Genomic DNA, 17,652 nt, shown 5'->3' with positions numbered 1-17,652 from the left:
AAGAAATAAAAGCTGAAATAAATCACTCTATTATTCTGACATTTCACATTCTTAAAATAAAGTGGTGATACTAACTGACCTAAGACAGGGAATTTTTACTAGGATTAAATGTCAGGAATTGTGAAAAACTGAGTTTAAATATATTTGGCTAAGGTGTATGTAAACTTCTGACTTTAACTGTAGGTTAATAAGCCATATCTGTTTATTGTCCAATAACATATTTAAAATAATCCATCTACCTTGATGATCTGTTTGGACAATTTGCACATTTGGATCAAAATTACTGTTAATTATATCATCACCCCTTTTGAATTTCTTTGCCCATGGGAGAAATATATTTCGCCCCCCAATTCTTTTTCCACAAAACTTAATCTAAAATTGTTGAATGAGTTTCCTGTAAATAATAGATATTATTTTTCTTCTCTTTTAGCCAGGTAAATACAGATCGTCTTTTCTTATTATCTGCTTAGCCATTCCAATTATAACTGGCTATACTTATATCACCACTTACCATAATGAGACACAACTTTCAATTCTATTTATCAAAATCTATGTTTGTAAACGTACCATTAAAAAGTAACATGATGATTGAGTGTCTATATAGCTGTACCATGATATTTGCATTGCTACTAAGTAGACCTCCAATTGGTCCCCACTATTCCACCCGCTAAAAGCCCTCCTCATCCCGAGTTGGGTTGTCATCCCACTGCCCTGCAGACCACCCCCGCCCCCCCGGATCCCATAGCCCCGGAGAGACCGGGACCCATCCTTCAGAAAGAGCCACCCACAGAACAGAAGCAGATCAATCACCAAATGCATTTCCATCACCCTCACCTCGATTTGTATTATATATAGCCATTAAAAATATCTATATATACACATACATACATACTTTAAAAATCCTGTTTATCTTATTTTCCATAATTAGCTATTAATATTTGTAGTAATGTAGGCAATTTATGCAAAGGATTTTTACCTCTCACTAGTCTCGCCATTACATTATGGAAAGCAATTATATTAGCAAACAGTTATTGTGAATCATCCTATATTGTCCCTAACATATTTTACTCCCTCGCAACAGTTGTGGGATACACACACACACACACACACACACACACACACACACACACACACACACACACACACACACACACACAACCCCTTTCCCCCACAACAACCATAGACTCAGATTCTCAACAGTTGCACCATCCCAGAGCCCAACTCAAGAAAGGTCTTGATTTACAAATGCATATACAGTTGCAGCTGTATGAGAAGGCCTGCAAGACTGGGCAGAAATGGGGATATTTGATTAACCATTGTCACATCCTAGATGGTCAGATATACCCCCTTCCCCTGAAACCCCCACAACATGGTCCCCCGTAGTGACCATATTCCCAAGCATCTCCGTGCAGTCAGACCTTTGATTTTGTGCCACCAGGGCCACAATAATATGTCCCCTCTCTGAATGTCCGAGTGCGACCCCCCTCCCCATGGGTTATCGCAGCTAGTGTTGCCATCACTGCAACTGCCTGAGTGGGGGCACCCCACCGGAATCCCCAGCGGCTAGGTATAAGGTCATCAAGGTTCTCATTAGCAGCTTTGAGAATTTCCTTGTATATTATGCTCTCCCATCAGGGGGCTTTGCAGGACCAACCCTGCCAGGCAGGCTCAGAATCTTGAGGGGGGCGGTGCTGCTCTTGGTCTCTGACCGCATTTTGGCTGCTTACAGCAGGCCCATAAAACAGATAGGGACTTCTCCTTAGTATCTGGGTCATTCAGGTGGGTGTCTAGGGTATAGGGTTGTGGACCGTTCCATCAATATAGGACCATAAATAAAATGGTCTTAGATGTATAATTTATTTTAAAAATGTAGTTCCCAATGATAGGACAATAAACAAATTATATGTAGGAATTATTTTAAAACGCTGTTCCACCATGATAGGACAATAAATAAATAACATGTATAATTCATTGTAAAATGTATATCCCTCATCTGAACAACATCGAAAGCTCTCTCACAACCCCTGCTCACAGAAATACATTGGTTCTGGGATATGCAACCCTTTCCTTCTCACTCAACGCCACACTTTCCCAAACACCACCCCATCCATCCACACAAACTGCACCTTCTGTTTACTGTGTTTTTATCTCCACCATGTTGAATTAGTGCTTTTGTGTTCTAATTAGTTATATTTGAAGATAGCTGTTCTATCTATATTTTTTGTTGTTGTATTATTACAATCCATAACCGGGCTAGAATTGTGTTTCCTTATTTGCCTCCTCTATGAGAACTTTGTAATTTTTTTAATAGACATGGAGTAGTCTTTGTGTCTCTGAACAACTTGTTATCAATGTACAGTTTATCGACGACGAGAGCTACGCGTTTCCCTTTCAATCTATTTTCCTTGAAAATTGGATACAGAACTTTACGCCGTTCTGCAATTCCCTTCGGGAACTGGTCATTCATGCCTATTTTCATGCCAGCAAGTCTTTTAACCATTATTTTTTATCTTTAAAGAAAGCAAATTTGGCAACGATTGGGCGTTCATACCTCTGCCCTCTGTCTGAAGCGGTGTACACGTTGAAGTTGGATTGTCAATAGCTTCGCGTGGAATCTGAAGCGCTGTAAGGACCGAACTCTCTAACTGCAGATTCAGGAACTTCTCCTTCTTTCTCTTGGATACCTGTAAGTACCAGATTCTCTCTCATGGATCTAGTCTGTGTTTCAAGTAAGGCTTCTCTCAGAACGATGACTATCAATTCCACTAATAAAACCAAGAGATAATCAATTTAACAGGTGGAAACAACGTACCCTAACTAACATTTAAAAAGACAGACTATTCTGGAAACAAAACTATTTATTCAGACAGTACAACTTTAACGGCACTGTGAGTAGGCATCACTTTCCAAAATGTCAACCTTTAGCTTCAATCTTAGAACCCTCTGGCTCTAGCTTGCCAACTGAAAAACATTACAATAAGGCACTATCACGTTTGTGCAGGCAGTGGCTCTGTTAGCCAACATAGAATTAAAATAATAAATGTGACTTTTGAAGTGGTAAGAAGTTGTGGTTACAGTCCTTGGATCAACTCACAACTGAAATAAAACATTTGAAAATGCAGCAGCAACATGCTAAAATAACATACTTGCTTAAAAATCTGATAAAGCAAAGTAGGCTACAATTACTGTAAAACATATGTGATCCTATCAAATATAATGTCATTATAAAATTATTTTAATGAACTAATAACACATTTAAAAATAAATCTCAAAGTTAAACTCTGTGTTTTAAAATGAACTCTTAAATGATAAAACTCCTAATGCATCTTTTAGAAAGTGCTTATAGGTGCCTCCCGAGTGGTGCAGCAGGGTAAGGTACTGCATCGCAGTGCTTGAGGCATCACTAAAGACCCGGGTTCAATCCCGGCTGTGTTGCAGCCGGCCACAACTGGGAGACCCATGAGGCAGCGCAAAATTGGCCCAGCGTGATCCGGGTTAGGGGAGGGTTTGGCCAGCCTAGTCCTTGTCCTATCGCGCTCTAGCGACTCCTTGTGGCGGGCCGGGCGCATGCACGCTGACACAGTCGCCAGTTGTACACTGTTTCCTCCGACACATTGGTGCGGCTGGCTTCCGGGTTAAGCGAGTAGTGTCAAGAAGCAGTGCAGCTTGGCGGGGTCGTGTTTCAGAGAACCCATGGCTCTTGACCGAGTCCGTACGGGAGTTGCAGCAATGGGACAAGACTGGAACTACCAATTGGGGAGAAAAGGAGTAAAAAGTACAAAAAAAGACTAATAGTAATAGAAAGTGCTTATATAAAACAGACTATGTATTCTGTCTGAATGGAAGAGTATTACAGTTGAATAAATCTTTGAAATGTTGTGGCACTTATGGCAATTGAGAAAAGGATTCTTCAGTCTAAAGATTCGACTCACGTCCCTGTTATTGGTTCAGTAGGTCGGTTTACTCATATACTCCTCCATTGTCTGTTGAGAGAACAGAATAAACATATTTAAATATTTTGGCAAGTGTGTCACACTTAAGTGATTGTGTGTGTGTGTGTGTGTGTCACCTCTTGTAGTGTCTCTGCCTCCTCCATAGCGATGCCCACAGCTGTCTTGGAGGTCTCCAGGACCTCTCCTCCCACCAGGAACTCATCCAGGATGAAGTAGGCCTTCTCAAAGTTAAAGATGATGTCCAGCTCACACACCTGCGCCACCCACACACACATACACACAGTTGAAGTCCATCTATGAGTCACACACTCCCAAGATCGGCCAAAGAACGAGGCAGGGTTGTAGGGGACTGCAGAAAGAGATGGTGAGCTACGGGAGGTGCGTATGACTGTGCTAAGGTCAGCCACTGGTCTTTTATTTAGGTTGCCTGTCAAGTCCTGTCTGGTGCAGGTCAGGGTGATGGCGTCACTTTCATTCAGAAATATCCGTTGGGAGTCGGCACTCTAATAGATGAGCATGGTAGTATGATTTGTTTACTATGGATCCTGATTCCTTATACAATTTCAGATGACTTCTATTTTGACATTGTAACAATAGATTAGGATGGTATCTCAGTGTGACTGTATGCATCTTGATGTATTTGGCTGATAGACCAACCACATCATTTTACTTTGAGCACAAGCCTGCACTTTTCATGTAATTCCCCAATAACCACACACATAAAACATCTTACTATACTTGTGAGCAGAGGCACAACTTTGACTGGGGACATGTTCCCCCCACCCAGTTTTATCAGTGCATTGTGATACAAAATGCGGCATCAGTGTGTGCTTTAGGACCATGCGGACGCCTCAGAGCAGTCAGTTAGGCTGTTTGGTGGTTTCAGCCTGCTGGATTTAGGAATGCATGGACGCCACAGAGCAGGGTTGCCATGTCTGTAGTTTTCCCGCAAATTGGGCTACTTTGAAAACGATGTTGAGGGTGAAAATGTATTGGTCACGGGTTGCAGGTCTTTGGGCTACTTTTAAAAGAATTTTTATAAAATAAAATAAATATATATTTCACTGTGACCTGCTGCTGCTGACTATCAGGCGGTGAGGCTGGCTGTTGCTGAGTGAGTGAGTGAGTGAGTGAGTGAGTGAGTGAGTGAGTGTGTGTTGAGAGAGCACTGCAGCAGGCAGCTTAGTCAACTATTGGCTGAGTCACTTGAGTGATAGGAGACAGTCATGACAACTTTTGACCAGTTGCAGGTAGGCTACTTAACTTGTCATTATTGAGACACCGTTTTTTCCCCATCAACCCTTTTCCATAAAACATGGTATCAAGAAATAACAGCGACAAAACACTGGAAAACTACTTTGGGCGCACTAGAGCTCATTAGATAATTTGCTCGGAGGTGGTTTAAACTCCATTATGTCGATTTTTGCTTCGCTTATGGAAAATGGTATCAAGCAAAGTTCTTGGGGGCTGCACGAGTGGAAATGGAAGTTATGGAACTCCCTTGCGTGCTTATGTTATCAGAAGAAGTCCTCAATTAAGGACTAATTAAGTAGTTTAATGGGGCATCTGTACTATACTATTCATATTTTTGACGACTTTTACATTTACATTTAAGTCATTTAGCAGACGCTCTTATCCAGAGCGACTTACAAATTTTACTTCACTACATTCCTAAAGAAAATAATGTACTTTTACCCCATACATTTTCCCTGACACCCAAACGTACTCATTACATTTTGAATGCTTTGCAGACAGGAAAACGGTTGAATTCACGCACTTATCAAGAGAACATCCCTGGTCATCCCTACTTCCTGTGATCTGGCAGACTCACTAAACACAAATGCTTAGTATGTAAATGATGTCTGCGAGTTAGAGTGTATCCCTGCCAATCCGTTTGAAATATTTCCGCTTAAAATGTTTTATACATTTATAAAAACCTATTTTTGCTTTGTCATTATGGGGTATTGTGTGTAGCTTTAGGAGGGATAAGGCTGTAACGTAACAACATATGCACTGTACCATACCCTTTCGTGCTTTATTGTTTAATCATAGCAGTCAAATTAGTTACATCGACATCCATTGATGGAAAATGATCTGGCAAGTTAAATAAGGGAAAATTATCTTCTCTTGCGACATATTAAAATGTGTTTATTACGTCATGTTTGCAATAATTATTTTGATGAAATACTCATTTTGCTTCTAGTCGTTCCAATTCCTTCCTAATTGGCTCAATAACATTATGGAATAAGGGTTTATTGTATAAATGTGGCAACACCTCTCTTGCTTTGGAAAAAAACAATGGGCTAGTTTTCAGGCCTTCTGGGTGGGTTTTGAGTGGTCATTGTTCTAAAAATCTTTGCTAGAACTGGCATCCCTGCCACATAGCACGCGAACAGAGGCAGCAGTTGTCTGTGTGTGTTGTGCTTTTTCTCCAAGTTGTAAAAGCAAGCAGAGCAAAAACTGGCTACTCTTTATTTGACTGATGTAGCTGGCAAAGTAACTGCTGTAGGACTTAACAGAAAATTTTTATTTATTCCCAGTGATGAGCTAGCAGTGTAACTGACATGTAACATTTGCTAATGTCTCATCCCCTCTCGACTGAAGTTCTGTCTGAAGTGAATGAACTAGAGCTAGTGCGTAGCTACCACAGCCAGTTCAGCTCTAGCCTCTAGCCAACTGTCAGGTAGCAGTATCTAACAGCTGCTGTGAGTATGGAAATGTTTGGTAGCCTTTGTTTTCTCCAGTTGATGTACCATTAGAGCTATCCAAATGTTGGCTAACGTTAGATATTTTTACCCCAATCACAGTCAATATAGCAATGTAACATTATTGATCTGTCAGTTTCCCTAGTTCATTTCCTACTTGTTACACTGACATGGTATAAACAGCTCTACAGGCTTCACTGTCATGATGCACAGTCAGTACGCAACACTATGCTCGTCTTAGCAGGATCAGATGGTGACAGGTGTCCCAGCAGGGTCAGACAGCCAGGGAAGACCAGTCTTCGGAGCTCAGGTGAATTTTGCAGTATATTATAACAATCAGTGAATGGATACAAAGTTCCATCTTGAGTTGATGGATATGCTACAGCCAGGGGTCTGGGAATAATGGTAATTTCAGTTATTGAACCATTGATTATATTCTTGGATAATATAATGTAATGTACATCAAAGTAATTCTTCTCATGCCTCATCTGATAAGGATCAGATGGTGACAGGGGTCTCAGCAGGGTCAGGTAGCCAGGGGGACCAGTCTGTGATGTTGAGGAACTTTCGCAGATGCAACACTTTATTCTCTTTGTGCAGTAAACACTGGCTTGTCAGAAGCTTCAAAGATTTAAACTATTGTAAGGCAGTCTGATTAACCTCTAAAGTTGATTTCCAAACTGTATCAAGGGGTAATAGAGGCTTTTCCCAACGACACAAAACATATAAAACAAAAATGTGAGGAAGACCTGGGAGACTGATGAATGGATACAGATATGTTTGAATGCTCAGTCATGTTCATATAATCTCAGACATAAATTACTGCAGTTGAAGATCATCCAAAGAACGTACTATAAAATGCTAACCTCCCCTGTTATTGAAATGGTGAGAGGTTAGCATGTCTTGGAGGTACGATTCATTAAGGATTATTCATAATCATGGTAGAATCCACATTCATGTAGAAGTGTTTAGAAACATTCTATTTACAATAAAAGACCACTCGCCAGGTTGTCCCCCCCACTCCTAAAACCAAAGTTGCACCCCTGCATGTAAGGACTTTTTGGGGACCAACAATTGATTCCCATTCAAAATCCTATTTTCCCTAACCCCAACCCTAACCCTAAAATAGCAAGTGAGGACTGGGAAAATGTCCTCAATTCTCAGACTTTTAGTTGGTTTACTATTCTTGTGAGGAATTCTGATACTCACAAGTACAGTAAAACATGCGCACACACACACACACACACACACACACAATGAAGTAGACTTTGTCAAAGTTAAAGATGATATGCAACCCACACCGGCAGCAGAGCAGACAGGGCAACACAGAACACAGGGCAACACAGAGCAGACAGGGCAACAGAACAGCACATCAATGAGAGGCAATAGGCACCATTAAGATTATACAATGTTGAAAATACTGTACAAGCATAGACCTTAACATTTAGTTTCTATTCATCAATTTAACCTATACTTTCCCCTTGTGTTATTAAACCTTTCCCCCAGAGAGACCTTAACCTGCCAATAAATATCCCTTACATTGCCTGTACATTATGCTTACGTTTCCAAAGTATTTGTCCAGCAGCTCGACATATCGTTGCAACACCTCCAGGGTCAACAGTTCATTGTCCTGGTCCTCCAGACCACAGCAGAAGTAGAGACTGGCATACCTGCAAGGGACAGGTTAAAGAATGATTTTTAAGCCTTGAGACAATACCGACATGGATTGTGTATGTGTGCCATTCAGAGAGTGAACGGGCAAGACGAAAGATTTAAGTGCCTTTGAACGGGGTGTGGTAGTAGGTGCCAGGCGCACCGGTTTGAGTGTGTCAGCAAAGGTTTTTCACTGTCGACAGTTTCCCGTCTGTATCAAGAATGGTTCACCACCCAAAGGACATCTACCCAACTTGACACAAGTACTGTGGGAAGCATCCCTGTGGAATGTATTAAACACCTTGTAGAGTCCGTGCTCTGATGAATTGAGGCTGTTTGAGGGCAAAGGTGAGTGCAACTCAATATTAGGAAGGTGTTCCTAATGTTTTGTACAATCAGTGTATATTTAACTTGAGCGTGTGCTGTGTGTGTGTGTGTGTGTGTGTGTGTGTGTGTGTGTGTGTGTGTGTGTGTGTGTGTGTGTGTGTGTGTGCCTAAGGAGGATTGGTGAGGAGGAAGGGGTTTAGGAGGTTAAACATGAACCACTAATAAAGGAGCCAAGGATGGTTCCAGCCTACCCAATTCCCTCCTCCCATCCCTCCCTCCCTCCCTCTACACTACAGTACACAGGCACCATAGTCTGTTCCAGCCCAGAGACAATAGTGACAGGGGGTAAACACAGACAGCAATAGGGGTCAACAGAGCAACAGACAAAAGAAAGAAAGACAGAAGTCAAAAATAGGAAAACAAATAATCTGCCAAATAAAGAAAATCAGAGACAACGAGAAGGGAGTATAAGAGAAAGAGATCGAAGGTAAACCACAGACAGATCCAGACCGGGGTTCTACTTCCTCAGTCACCTTTTGTAAACAATCTTGAGATCCCTCCAGAGGAGGAAGTTACAGGAGTGGGGAGGGTGAGCCAGCACCATCAGAGTCATTTCTCTGATCACCTTCTTCTTCTCTCCCTCCGTCATCGGAGTGAACCACTTTTGCAGTCGCAACTTCCCCTGCCGGCTTAACAGCAGCAGGAAGTGCATCTGTGGGGGGAGGGGGCAAGAAGTTGACTCGCATGGGACCCAAATCATAGAAATAGAATGACTAGAATGGGTATTATTGTAGGCAACAGATTGAAGAAATACACTCAGACATAGTATGCTCATGTAACACATGAATTGACATATCCATGCATGCTACTCACACACCCCACAATTACACACTTAGGCCTAGTTGATGTGTTGCAATCCGAAACACAATTCAAAACAACACTTCTAACTGATAAGTGGTTGTTGGGGTGGGTATAATTTGTGTAACGTTTCAACAGGAATCTGTTCCAAAAACTTCGTAAAGTCCAAGGTTGCCAACAAACAACGCATACAAAGTTGCATGATCAATTCACCTAGCTAATTAGCTGTCGAATAGGCATCAACTCACCACATAGCTTATTCTTAATGTTTGTCCATAGGCTACCAGAGTGAGAACAGACATTTTTCGGAATCAACGTGGTGAGTGAAAAAAATAGCCCACACCTTACCCGGTATCTTATTCTGCCGCTATACAACTATATATGCGTCGTTTGTTGGCAACCTTGTTATTTACGAAGTTTTTGGAACAGATTTCTGTTGGAACGTTCCACAAATTATACCCACCCTGGTTGTTGTGCCAGACAAAAACGATATTTCACAATTCTCCATAAAATGGCCAGTTTTTGCAAAAATGTAACTTACACATGACTTTCAAAACGTTCTAGTATAAAAACAACCCATCGACAAACAGCTTCTTATGTAAGACAGACGGCACAGCTGTTCAAGTGGGAGAGGTGGTTTCAGGGGAGCCAGCTTCAACGCTTCTTTAAGTTCCTGTAGCGTCCGGGCAAACAGGTGGAGGTACTGGGTGTGCCATACACAACACCGTTACTGTAGCCTACTCACCTTTTGGACAGGTGCATGTTCGACAGAGAGAATGTACTTGCCCTGTAAAATATGTCAAAACATGGAACCAAAAGCAGACATTTTACTCACCATCGTGAAGCTGCAATGTGAGAGTAAGGCCGACAGTTGAAGGAAAAAATGTTAACTACATTCTTGTGTAAAACCGGTACATAGGGACGGGCATCGTCAAATTCCAACAATGCTGTGGGTTAAGTTGTGAAACCGTACCTTCTCTAGTCTAGACTGCCGCGCCCCGTTTTTTGCTTTGCTTGGTCGGAATTGGTTCACACCTTTCACAGGAGTTTCCTGGGCAAGGTGCATTGTAGTACTGTACTAACTGGTTTATGATCAAATATACATATTATCCTGTTTGTCAAACCAAATTATGTGAGTCTATTATTTCATTTCCATCGACAGACATATTGCGTGTTCTTTTGGATTTTTCTATTGTAGCCTAAAGGCCTATATAAACCGACAATAGTCTAAGTTCCCCCAGAATTATTATCAATAATTCCCTGATTTAATTTTCTTCTGTTACTGAAATATGCGGTTGTTGAAATTTAATTTGAAATGCTGTGCATGCAACTCCTGAATTTGCTACGCAAACCTATTGGAGATTCAGTAGGATTGTTTTTTTCATTCATTCAAGCCTATAGACATCATGGACAGTGTCGAGATGACACCAGTTGACACCGAGTTTGATTGTGCTTCAGTTGTTGATCCCAACTCGCCGCTGGGTGGCCGAAGGTGTCATCCAATGTAAATTCACACACGTGGGTTTGGTCCAAGTTAAAACCAGAGGAGGGAGTGCAATAACGGACGACGGACGAGAGGATTCCATGGGTAATACAACGATGTCTCTTTACCGCAACTCCGCGTGGTTTCTGAAAGGAATGACTGAATTCACCAGGTAAGATTTTATCCGCTATGGTGTTTCTGTCATCATCATCATCATCACATTGATTCTTATATATTTACTCTGGAGAACAGTAGGCAATTGATCACTGGTCTCCCATCTGTTGGGCCCATACGCACACATTTGTTATAGTTGATTTTGATATTTCATGGAGTCAAATCCCTGGCTACAAATGTCACAAATTACAAACTAAATCAATAAAATGTATAAAACTGAATGATCAAAATAAATATTTTCTATTCCAGAACAATGTGTATATTTTCTCTCTCTCGTTCTCTCTCCCCCCCTTCTCTCGCTCTCTCATTTCTCTTTCCTTCTCTCTCTTTCTCTCTGTGCATGTGTGTTCATCCTTTGGCAAGATAGTTTTAAACTCATCACAGTGAACATTCAGTGAACATCACAGTGGTTCCGGTAGATTCTAGATGTTCACTGGTAAAAAGAAACATCAACAAATGAAACAGATGGAGAACAATGGTTAAGCAGTGTTCCAACCCTGTCTTGATTAATCCTGTAATTTTGCTGCAGCAGAAAGTATGACCTTTGAATGCCTCAGTCAGTGACCTGTAACTTGTATGTACAATACATATGTATTCATGTCTGTATTGCTTACCACTGTCATTTGAGTTATTTTACCCTCATTGATTAAGTATTGCATTAGGATAGCAAAACCGACCCAAGATCTGGAAAACAGGGCCTGGGCCACTACTGCTGTGTTGTAAAAACCACTAAATGGACACAACTGTTAAAGAACCGTTGACTTTTTGCCATCATATTACTAATCAATTGGGTCGTTAAGGCTAACTACAAAGCTTAATCTTATTTGGATATCCACCAGCTCAAGTCAAGGCCATCATGTGGAACTATTGATAAAACATTTACCAATAGCATCAGACCACACACTGCCCTTCCTCATTCTAAACAACAAAGCAATCACATCCAACTGAAGAGGTGCCTTTGTCATTTATTCCCCACTTCCTTTGTTCAATGTTGTGTTTTCTTGCAGAGACCAGTCTCTTTACCCGCCCTGACCCTCGACTCTGCTAGTGTTTACGCTGCATGACACCACCAAACAGAGCATGCATTTAGCCCAAAACAATCCCTAAGTACGGCGCTGCCTTACTCCCTTCATCCCCCATTGGGAACAATGGCTGCCATTGAACCCCTTGACGTGGCACACAGGCTGCTGTCGCTGTCACCAGCGGTGGCCTCAGAACCGCCTCCTCTCTCCTTCTCACATTACCTAAGAGATGATGTGACAGTCTTTCCCTTTGTTAGACCTTTGTCTTGCTCACTGAATATCTAAACTGTTTTGAATTTGTTCCATTTTAGATGCTGTCTCCCCACTCTGACCATAACTGACCCCAGGACATCTATGTACACTGGCACTGACCTACTTTCTTTTCATCTGTTTTCGATCAATCATTCACTGAATTATTTCAAATGGAAAGGGGTTTAATGTCCCCCTCTACCACCCTGTGGAGTGGAGCAGTGGATGGATATCCTCCACCTGACTGCTGTCTATCTGTGTGTGTTGCAGGAGCGCGTTCCTCTCTGCCGCCAAACACTTTGTGGAAAAGGACCTGGAAGTGTCCATGGCAGGCAGGGTCTTCATGATCACTGGAGCCAACAGTGGCATAGGGAGAGCTACAGCCATGGCCATCGCCAAGAGAGGTATGGTGTGTGTCTGTAGAGTAGAGTAGAGTAGAGTAGAGAGAGAGAGAGAGAGAGAGAGCGAGTGTGTGTGTGTAAATGTGAGTTAGTGAGTGCATGTGTGTCTTCGGAGGAAGAGCATCATCACTTTTCACCGCATTGAATACACCCCTGGTTCAGCCACGCTTGCTCTACTGTTATCCCCCCATCCCCTTTCCAGGTGGTACAGTCCACATGGTGTGCAGGAACAAGGACAAAGCAGAGGAGGCCAGGGCTGACATTGTCAAGGAGTCAGGAAATAAAGTGAGTGAGTTTGGGCCTCTCTCTTACCCTCAAAATGTGTGTGTGTGTGTGTGTGTGTGTGTGGGGGGGGGGGGTGTAATAATCATGTAATGTGCCCCTGCTCCCCTCACCTTGTGCTGTGTTCCCCTGCTCCCCTCACCTTGTGCTGTGTTCCCCTGCTCCCCTCACCTTGTGCTGTGTGCCCCTGCTCCCCTCACCTTGTGCTGTGTTCCCCTGCTCCCCTCACCTTGTGCTGTGTTCCCCTGCTCCCCTCACCTTGTGCTGTGTTCCCCTGCTCCCCTCACCTTGTGCTGTGTGCCCCTGCTCCCCTCACCTTGTGCTGTGTGCCCCTGCTCCCCTCACCTTGTGCTGTGTTCCCCTGCTCCCCTCACCTTGTGCTGTGTTCCCCTGCTCCCCTCACCTTGTGCTGTGTTCCCCTGCTCCCCTCACCTTGTGCTGTGTTCCCCTGCTCCCCTCACCTTGTGCTGTGTTCCCCTGCTCCCCTCACCTTGTGCTGTGTTCCCCTGCTCCCCTCACCTTGTGCTGTGTTCCCCTGCTCCCCTCACCTTGTGCTGTGTTCCCCTGCTCCCCTCACCTTGTGCTGTGTTCCCCTGCTCCCCTCACCTTGTGCTGTGTGCCCCTGCAACCAGAGTGTAATAATCATGCAATTTCAGGAAATATATGTCCACATTCTGGACCTATCGGAGACACGGAAGGTTTGGGAATTTGCAGAGGCCTTCAAGAGGAAGTACAAAGCCTTGAATGTACTGGTGAGTGTTGAACATATGTTTGAATCAAAGTGATAACCATGTAACATATTTCTACCTCTAGTCATCACCCTGCATTTTATCATTCTCTCTCCCTGGCTTCTCGCTCTCCCTGGCTTCTCTCTTTCTATAAGTGTACACAGAGTTCTTCCCATGTTTTATGTAGTTTTACATGTGTACAGTATTCATAATGTAGGATTATTGATTGACTGATTGACGTGGACAGATAAATAATGCAGGCTGCATCATGAGTGAGAGGGATGTGAACGCTGAGGGGCTGGAGAAGAGCTTTGCCACTAACGTCATGGGTGAGTCAATGACAGAGGTTAATGGGAATACTTCAGTCTCAAAACCACTTCCGTTCAAAACCCCTCGAAAGAAACACATCTCTCTCTATCTCTAGGTGTGTATATCCTGACCAGGGGACTGATTCCTTTACTGGAGAAGAGTGCAGAGCCCAGAGTGGTGAGTTTAAAACCCACAACCCACTGGCAGTTTTTCTCTTAGATGTAATTTGACCCCAAAAAAATATATATACTTTAGTGTGTGTCCTGTTTATGAGTATTTAATGTTTCCTGTCTCCCCTCCCTCCTCCTCCTCAGATCACAGTTTCATCTGGAGGGATGCTGGTCCAGAAGCTGAGGACAGGGAACCTGCAAACAGAAATAGGCCGCTATGACGGGACCATGGTCTACGCACAGCACAAGGTGAGGGGAGCAGGGGAACACAGCACAAGGTGAGGGGAGCAGGGGAACACAGCACAAGATGAGGGGAGCAGGGGAACACAGCACAAGGTGAGGGGAGCAGGGGAACACAGCACAAGGTGAGGGGAGCAGGGGAACACAGCACAAGGTGAGGGGAGCAGGGGAACACAGCACATTTTGTTATGGGTCAGACATCCATACAGGGTTGGAGACAATTATAGTAAATGCATGATGTGGTGGTCTCTTGCTGGTCTGTGCTTGTCCCATGGTCTAGGGCTGATTTTATTTGGTCAGAAATGTTACATTTGAGATGTGTGTTTGAACTGGTCCCAGCTACTGGTGTGTGTGTGTGTTTCAGAGGCAACAGGTGGTGATGACAGAGCAGTGGGCCAAAACCCATAGCAACATCCACTTCTCAGTGATGCACCCTGGCTGGGTGGACACACCAGGTACTGTATCAATACACCACAGCTACACAACTACCAGCAGCAAACAGCTTTGTTTCTAAGTATGACAACATTGTATACACATATCCACATTTGGAGATTGACATTTACTATTAAGATTTACAATTTCAATATACAAATCCGATGCCGTTTTAATACAAATCTAATAGTCTAAAAACAGTTTAAAACGTAATACATTCTGATGAACAATTGATTATTAGAATAAAATATCTGTGTTACTGATGCGTCTCTCTCTGGAGTTGTAGCGGTGGCCAATGCCATGCCTGACTTCCACCAGTCTATGAAGGACAGCCTGAGGACCCCGGAGCAGGGGGCTGACACCGTGGTGTGGTTGGCCATCTCAGAGGCCGCCGCCACCAAGCCCAGCGGAAGCTTCTTCCAGGGTAGGCAGTAAGAAACACAGAACACACTTACCACACAACTTCTCCATTAAATCAAGTTTCACAAACAAAAGTAAGAATGGTCTGAAGCATGGGATTGTCCCCGTTTGTTTACCAATTACAGGGAGCAATTTAATACGTGTTTTGTGGTAAAGTATCAGAGGTCATGACCAGAAGAGAGAGACAAAACTACAGTAAGACAGCAAAGTGAGGTCCAGTGTGGAGTGTCGTGGGTTAACTGTCAGATCCACACTCTCTCCTCACAACCCATTCTCAATCTGTGCTTCTGGAGAAAACAAGAGCTCTTAAAAAATCCAGGCTTCTCGGGTACAGTGAACCTCAGTCAGAATTGGAGGAGAGAGCGAAGGAGAGGGAAAGAAAGAAGAATAGAGGGAAAGAGGATATTTGGAGCATATGGGAGGGCTTTAGAGAGAGGGAACGGAGAGAGAAAGAAGATGAGTGCTGTCTGAATGAAGTGTTTGTCTGTGTGGGTTTGACTGAGGGCATGAGAAGACAGGGGAGGTTGGGGGTAGCGGGCAGGGTGGGTTGGGCTGGGCTGGGTTTCTGGCGTTGGTCCACTGCAGCTGGAGCTCTTGGTACCAGATACTGCCAGAGAGTACAGTGGAACCCCCTCTCTGACACGCGCCCTCTTCCTCCATTGCGGCGACCTCAGTGACCTTCCCCAGCACAGCGGCATAGCAAAGAAACACTTCAATAGAGTCCCTAACACAGACACCCCCTCATCTCTGCGCCTGCATTTACACAATACATATCAGGGGATCTGGGGTCAACAGCTAGGCCTACATTGTATGGTTTTGGTTGACCTGTATTTTCTAGATAACTTCATTGACACGGCTATAGGATGGATCAATCACAATGTGAATAGTAAATGCTTATCTTTTAACAAACCAGGTTGTAAAACAGATTGTATTGTGTGTGTGTCAGATCGTAGGATGGTGTCAGCCCACCTGCCCCTGGCCTGGACCCACAGTTCCCAGTTGGAGCAGCAGAAGTTCATGAGTGTGATGGAGGATCTGGCCAAGACCTTCCAGCCCCACTAAGACACACCAGTACTACAGTACACACTGGAACCAGTGCCGTATACTGTGAACCAGTTCAGCAAAGCTAACAGTCTACACATACCTGTCAGGGGGGAGGTGGGAGGAGAGAAGAGGGGGCGTCCTACTAGATTTGATTTGCACTACTTTAACAATTTAGATATTTATTGAACTAGAGCACTTTAATATGTAACCACTACATGGCTTAAAACACTTTATTTTAAGCTAACTCCAGAACAGTTTAAGCTAAAACAGAACAGTTTGATGGTGATGATGCTGATTTAGGGTTCCCTGAAAAGGGTTCTTTACCTTGTTGCCTTTGAGCTGCTGATAGGGAAAGCACTTTTCAGTTATTTATACATTTAACCCAACAAACACATTATGTTGCTTTTCTACCACTTCACACAGTGACTCAATGGAAGATGTCAATCAGATGGGAATCTGATGTGACCAAAGTCACTTCCTTATTCATCCACAAATCACATCACAGCCTGTTGCTATGGGCCCAGCCTAACAACACATGGTTGGTTGGTTTACTCTGCTCTGAACGTGTTCAAACTAATTTACCCAAGTGCTTATTTTAGTATTACAACCTTATGAAGTTGTCTGTTGATCCATGAATCGTGTACATTAACAAAATGACAACATCAGGAGGGCAAACACCAGAGGGATATACTACAAAGCAGGATCAGAGTTAGCCAGATAACTTTGATTAACAACCAGACATAACTATTGAAACCTACATTTAGATATGTGTTTTTGGTTGTTGAGTCAATTAGACCATGCCAATTTTATGCTTATCTTAAAAAAATTACAAGTTATTTCAGAATATTTTGGCAAGTTAACTGGCTAAATCATTGATCTTGCTTTGTAGTATAACCCTTTGGGTGGTTAGACTGAGCCCAGGCATGAAGAGATCTCTCACTATCAGCAGGTAGACGGAGCTTTTACCTATTCAGACCAGAGCGGTACAGGGGGGAACCACAGCATTACCTGACATGTCCAATACAGCTAAGGTATATTTATTTAATACTATTGATGTTGAAGGGGCACTTAAACAGTTTGAGGAAGTGATAAGCTATATATATGTATTTTGTAAATTCATCCTTGAATAAAATTAACTTATGTAAAACCCAGCTTCCAAGTCTTTTCTGACTGTTACTGTATTGCAGACGGGAGGCATCCAA

At 43.1% G+C, this 17,652-nt stretch overlaps 2 protein-coding genes across 4 annotated transcripts; one reads left to right on the top strand and one right to left on the bottom strand.

Moving 5' to 3' along the window:
- Positions 1 to 2,840: 2,840 nt before the first annotated feature.
- LOC106580691 (AP-1 complex subunit sigma-3) lies at positions 2,841 to 10,572 on the bottom strand. Of its 2 annotated transcripts, XM_082966719.1 has the most exons (6): positions 10,332 to 10,572; positions 9,172 to 9,350; positions 8,220 to 8,328; positions 4,070 to 4,207; positions 3,933 to 3,983; positions 2,841 to 3,746 (listed from the first exon to the last, which is right to left on the bottom strand). In XM_082966719.1, the coding sequence occupies exons 1-5, from the start codon at positions 10,332 to 10,334 to the stop codon at positions 3,948 to 3,950; spliced, it is 465 nt and encodes a 154-aa protein (XP_082822845.1). In that variant the 5' UTR covers positions 10,335 to 10,572; the 3' UTR covers positions 2,841 to 3,746; positions 3,933 to 3,947. The 2 variants fall into 2 exon arrangements, with proteins under 2 accessions (XP_082822845.1, XP_014017500.1); XM_014162025.3 differs by having other exon boundaries at positions 2,841 to 3,983; positions 10,332 to 10,567.
- Positions 10,573 to 11,012: 440 nt separating this feature from the next.
- Positions 11,013 to 17,597, top strand: LOC106580690 (dehydrogenase/reductase SDR family member 12). 2 transcript variants are annotated; one of them, XM_014162024.3, is made up of 10 exons: positions 11,013 to 11,151; positions 12,695 to 12,828; positions 13,028 to 13,110; positions 13,764 to 13,859; positions 14,083 to 14,164; positions 14,260 to 14,321; positions 14,459 to 14,563; positions 14,919 to 15,009; positions 15,273 to 15,410; positions 16,353 to 17,597. In XM_014162024.3, the coding sequence occupies exons 1-10, from the start codon at positions 11,081 to 11,083 to the stop codon at positions 16,466 to 16,468; spliced, it is 978 nt and encodes a 325-aa protein (XP_014017499.1). In that variant the 5' UTR covers positions 11,013 to 11,080; the 3' UTR covers positions 16,469 to 17,597. The 2 variants fall into 2 exon arrangements, with proteins under 2 accessions (XP_014017499.1, XP_014017498.1); XM_014162023.3 differs by having other exon boundaries at positions 15,267 to 15,410.
- The last annotated feature ends 55 nt before the right edge of the window (positions 17,598 to 17,652 follow it).

This window comes from Salmo salar, chromosome 20, assembly GCF_965601325.2.
Source record: "Salmo salar chromosome 20, fSalSal1, whole genome shotgun sequence".
Taxonomy (NCBI): domain Eukaryota; kingdom Metazoa; phylum Chordata; class Actinopteri; order Salmoniformes; family Salmonidae; genus Salmo; species Salmo salar.
This window is presented reverse-complemented; position numbering and strand designations above follow the sequence as displayed.

Bases quoted from the DNA above. Each gene is read 5' to 3' on its own strand.
- LOC106580691 (XM_082966719.1), bottom strand. The intron at 8,329-9,171 runs GTGACTGAGGAA...TGTCCCTTGCAG, and splicing joins CTCAAGATTGTTTACAAAAG to GTATGCCAGTCTCTACTTCT. The intron at 3,984-4,069 runs GTGACACACACA...TTCTCTCAACAG, and splicing joins AGGCAGAGACACTACAAGAG to ACAATGGAGGAGTATATGAG.
- LOC106580690 (XM_014162023.3), top strand. From the start codon at position 11,081: ATGGGTAATACAACGATGTCTCTTTACCGCAACTCCGCGTGGTTTCTG. The intron at 12,829-13,027 runs GTATGGTGTGTG...TCCCCTTTCCAG, and splicing joins CATGGCCATCGCCAAGAGAG to GTGGTACAGTCCACATGGTG. The intron at 14,165-14,259 runs GTGAGTCAATGA...CTCTATCTCTAG, and splicing joins CTTTGCCACTAACGTCATGG to GTGTGTATATCCTGACCAGG.